This window comes from Brassica oleracea, chromosome C9, assembly GCF_000695525.1.
Source record: "Brassica oleracea var. oleracea cultivar TO1000 chromosome C9, BOL, whole genome shotgun sequence".
NCBI lineage: Eukaryota > Viridiplantae > Streptophyta > Magnoliopsida > Brassicales > Brassicaceae > Brassica > Brassica oleracea.
In genome coordinates, this window is record NC_027756.1 from 23,972,334 (window position 1) to 23,976,439 (window position 4,106).

The 4,106-nt window shown below is 35.6% G+C and overlaps 1 protein-coding gene across 2 annotated transcripts in view; it reads left to right on the top strand.

Moving 5' to 3' along the window:
* Positions 1–3,304, top strand: part of LOC106313747 (EH domain-containing protein 2) — a 3,550-nt gene extending 246 nt beyond the window's left edge. The window contains exons 2-16 of one of the 2 annotated variants that reach the window (XM_013751646.1): positions 70–149; positions 371–439; positions 542–599; positions 689–747; positions 843–885; positions 981–1,045; positions 1,140–1,250; positions 1,380–1,482; positions 1,567–1,616; positions 1,707–1,835; positions 1,928–2,179; positions 2,278–2,357; positions 2,446–2,572; positions 2,672–2,815; positions 3,000–3,304. In XM_013751646.1, the coding sequence (XP_013607100.1) occupies positions 70–149; positions 371–439; positions 542–599; positions 689–747; positions 843–885; positions 981–1,045; positions 1,140–1,250; positions 1,380–1,482; positions 1,567–1,616; positions 1,707–1,835; positions 1,928–2,179; positions 2,278–2,357; positions 2,446–2,572; positions 2,672–2,815; positions 3,000–3,185 (1,556 nt within the window). In that variant the 3' untranslated portion in view covers positions 3,186–3,304. The remainder of the gene's footprint in view (positions 1–69; positions 150–370; positions 440–541; positions 600–688; positions 748–842; positions 886–980; positions 1,046–1,139; positions 1,251–1,379; positions 1,483–1,566; positions 1,617–1,706; positions 1,836–1,927; positions 2,180–2,277; positions 2,358–2,445; positions 2,573–2,671; positions 2,816–2,999) is intronic. The other variant, XM_013751647.1, reaches the window with a different exon arrangement.
* Positions 3,305–4,106: the final 802 nt, after the last annotated feature.

Genomic DNA, 4,106 nt, shown 5'->3' on the forward strand with positions numbered 1-4,106 from the left:
CCCTTCCTTTAATAGTCTCTAGTAGATGATTCCGTACTGATTTTTTGGTTACGATGCTATGAAATTCAGATGGAGATGGACGTGTTTCTGGGAACGATGCTACGAAGTTCTTCGCCATGTCAAAGCTTTCTCGCCAGGAACTCAAACAGGTTTATATTCATTACGATTCGACGATTTCGTGTAGTTCTTTACTTGATTTCATGAATCCATGGAGATTTTAAGTGGATTTGTGTTGGACTCAAACAGGTTATACTCATATGAATCGATGAAGCTTTCTACTTGGTTTTAAGATTGATTTTGCTGATATCGTGAATCTATGGAGATTTGAAATGTAGAATCTATTGCAATCAATTGTGTTTTTGTTTAAAAGGTTTGGGCAGTTGCGGATTCGAAGCGGCAGGGGTTTCTAGGTTTGACTGAGTTCATCACTGCTATGAAGGTATGTATGATTGTGTCAGATATACTTATCGTAGTGAGTTGATTTGAATAATCTTTTCGTGTTACATGAGAGTCTTATCTTCTTCTTCTTTTTTGTGCTCAGCTCGTCACATTGGCACAAGAAGGACATGAAATTACTTCAGATCTTCTCAAAGGTTCTGGTAAGTGAACAATCTTGAAATCAAGTGAGAGCTTTTACGGTCAAAGAGAGTAGAATTTCTCTGGCTAATGTTTATCCTTCTTATTGTAGTTGACATGAAGACTGTGGAACTTCCTGTGTTGGAAGGATTGGAGAATGTGGTGGTATCTGTAAGGCCCTCCTGCTTATCTCATTTTGTATTTAAAAGCTTTTACATGATTTAATTTTCTTTATGGAATAATTATCATTACATGTTTGCTTACAGAAGCAGAAAGCATCAAAAGCATATGCAGTTGATGAAGACAATGGTAACAGCATTGTCCCTTTTTTGCAATATTCTCATTCATGACTGTTTTTTGTTTTGGTTATGTGAAAGTTATTGGTTTGTTCGCTAAACTTGCAGTAGTTACTCAGCCACAAGCTGTAACGGCAAAAGCTCCCTGGTTCAAATCAAAAGCTATTATAAAGGTTTGATACAACTTGGTTAATTGCTGTTAATGCCAATCTTTTAATAATAGGGTCGTGTGGTCTAACAAGTAAGCTGAAATTTTTTCATGTGCAGCCTCAGGTTAATGTGGTGACAATCGTTGATGGCTTGAAAAGATTGTACGCTGAAAAGCTAAAGCCTTTGGAAGTCACATATCGTTTCAATGATTTTGCATCTCCAGTGCTGGTGAGTGAACTTATATCCGTTGTGGGGCTTTGTTTTAGCTCGTTTTTTTTTTGTTAGAGAGTTACAGCACTTATATACTATGTAACACCGTGGGAAATGAAACTCGGCTTGTTCTTTTAATATATGCAGACTAATAGTGATTTTGATGCCAAACCCATGGTCATGCTTTTGGGTCAATATTCCACCGGAAAGACAACATTTATAAAACACTTGCTGGGATGTGAATATCCAGGTAATGTGCTCCGTTTTCTTCTAGCAATATATAAATATTTTCAATCACCACTACCTGATCTCACCACTGTCCGCTTGTTATCAGGAGCTCACATTGGTCCAGAGCCAACAACAGATAGATTTGTGGTTGCAATGGTATGTCGACGTGTCTTGATTTGATTGTAGTAGAATTAATTGCTAGTTGCGTCATTTTAGATAAAATCTTATGAACTATTTTTCTTATAGAGCGGACCAGATGAGCGGACCATACCTGGAAATACCATGGCTGTTCAAGCTGACATGCCATTTAACGGGCTAACAAGTTTTGGAGGTGCTTTCCTATCAAAGTTTGAGTGTTCTCAGATGCCTCATCCTGTGAGTATTTATGCACCTCCTTACTTTCTCTCTCTTCTCTTTTGATTGTTTCTTCTGTTGTTTATATGAGGTTTGTCTTTCTACGTGTGTAGCTCTTGGACCAAATCACTCTTGTAGACACTCCAGGAGTTCTTTCAGGAGAGAAACAAAGGATGCAAAGAAGCTATGACTTCACCGGCGTCATCTCATGGTTTGCATCTAAGTGTGACATGATTTTGCTTCTTTTCGATCCCCACAAGCTCGACATCAGCGATGAATTCAAGCGCGTCATAACATCTCTACGTGGCAACGAAGACAAGATACGTGTAGTCTTAAACAAAGCTGACCAAGTTGATACTCAACAAGTAAGTTCTCGTTTCCTTCTCATTCATTTATTATTTATTGCATACATAAACTTTAACTTCTAATCACTGTTGAGCTGATCGAAAACTTTGTTTAATAGCTAATGAGAGTGTATGGAGCCTTGATGTGGTCCCTTGGTAAAGTTCTGAACACACCAGAGGTCGTGCGTGTCTATATTGGGTATGCGTTTGAATACAACCTGAGTCGTTTGTTTGGTTTTATTTGGCTACACACTAAATTCGTTTGCTATTGCTTTTAACTTGTGCAGATCCTTCAATGATAAACCCATAAACGAAGCTGTCGTTGGTCCAATTGGTAAAGAATTGTTTGAGAAAGAGCAAAACGACCTCATCACAGACTTAATGACCATACCTAAGAAAGCATGCGACAGAAAGGTATGATTTCGACGAGTCACAAACAAAGATTTATTCTCCAATAAGAAACATGGACGATTATTTTGCAGATTAATGAGTTTTTCTTTTATTGTTTTCAAGATTAACGAGTTTGTGAAGAGAGCTCGAGCTGCGAAGATCAATGCCTACATAATGAGTCATCTGAAGAAAGAAATGCCAGCAATGATGGGAAAGTCCAAAGCTCAGCAACGTCTCATGGACAATCTTCAGCAAGAATTTGAAAAGGTTAGTACCATCTAAGACTCAAACTTAGAGTAATTATAGTAGATGTTGCTTATCTTGTGTTGAAAGTTGAGTCAAAATACAGTTTTTTTAGAAATCGTTTTAAGTTATAAAATATTTGTTGACTATTGATTTCAGATATGTAAATCTGTTAAATTAATGAACATGTGTTTAAAATATTAAACAGGTGCAACAAGAGTATCATCTCCCGGCAGGAGATTTTCCAAGTGTGGAGCATTTCAGAGAAGTATTGGGAGGATATAACATTGACAAGTTTGAGAAATTGAAGCCTAAGATGATTCAAGCAGTGGATGATATGCTTGGTTACGATATTCCAGATCTCTTGAAGAAATTCAGAAATCCATATGAGTGAAATCATAAATGGTACCTAAAAAATTATATGAAATTTGAGAGTTCATGAATCTCTAGATCATGTTATGTGTTTGAATTGATATCGCTTTTTCTGAATTTTAGTATATTGATTTAGTATTTTATCTTTTTGCATCTTCTATTTTATTCGTCTGAGTCTTGGAGGACCAACTGAAAAATATGTTTAAGATGTTGATGTTGATGTCAATAAGGGTTCTAACTTAACTGTGCAAATCCATATAGGCATGTACTGTACGAATACCTGAATTATTTGACTGATAGGTTTCTGATTTTAAAGTTCAAACTACTGTTGACAAAAAAAAAAAAAAAAGTTCAAACTAGCGTGGAAAAAGAATATCAACGGTGTTATAAGATAAGCATTGAAATGATCATCCACTTCTTTACCAAACTCAAGCACTATGATCATCCACTCCTTTACCAACTCAAGCACTATGATCATCAACTCATCAAGCACTATGATCACCCACTCATTTACCAAATTAAGCACCATCTTTGTTATTTTATATATTGTAGTTCACTATAAATACCATCACTCATCTCACTCTTTTGTACACCAAAAACAAGAACAAGAGTTTATAATCAAAGAATCATTACATTTTCTTCTTCCTTCTTATAATAAACTCTCTCCCTTATACTAGTGTTATTTGCTTCCTACGGGTATTAAATTATACTCTTATTTAAATTTCTCGATACTATAAATTATAAGTTATTTCATAACACGTTATCAGCACGATCGTTCTGCAATTCGGTAAAATTTATTGTATCATATATACTCTGCTATAATGGTCGGTATACCGCCTGTACTATTATTTATATTATGTTATAATGTCCGGAATACCGCTTATATTATTTATTAATATTTTAATTAATTTATTGGTCGGCCGAGCCGCCTTATATTCTATTT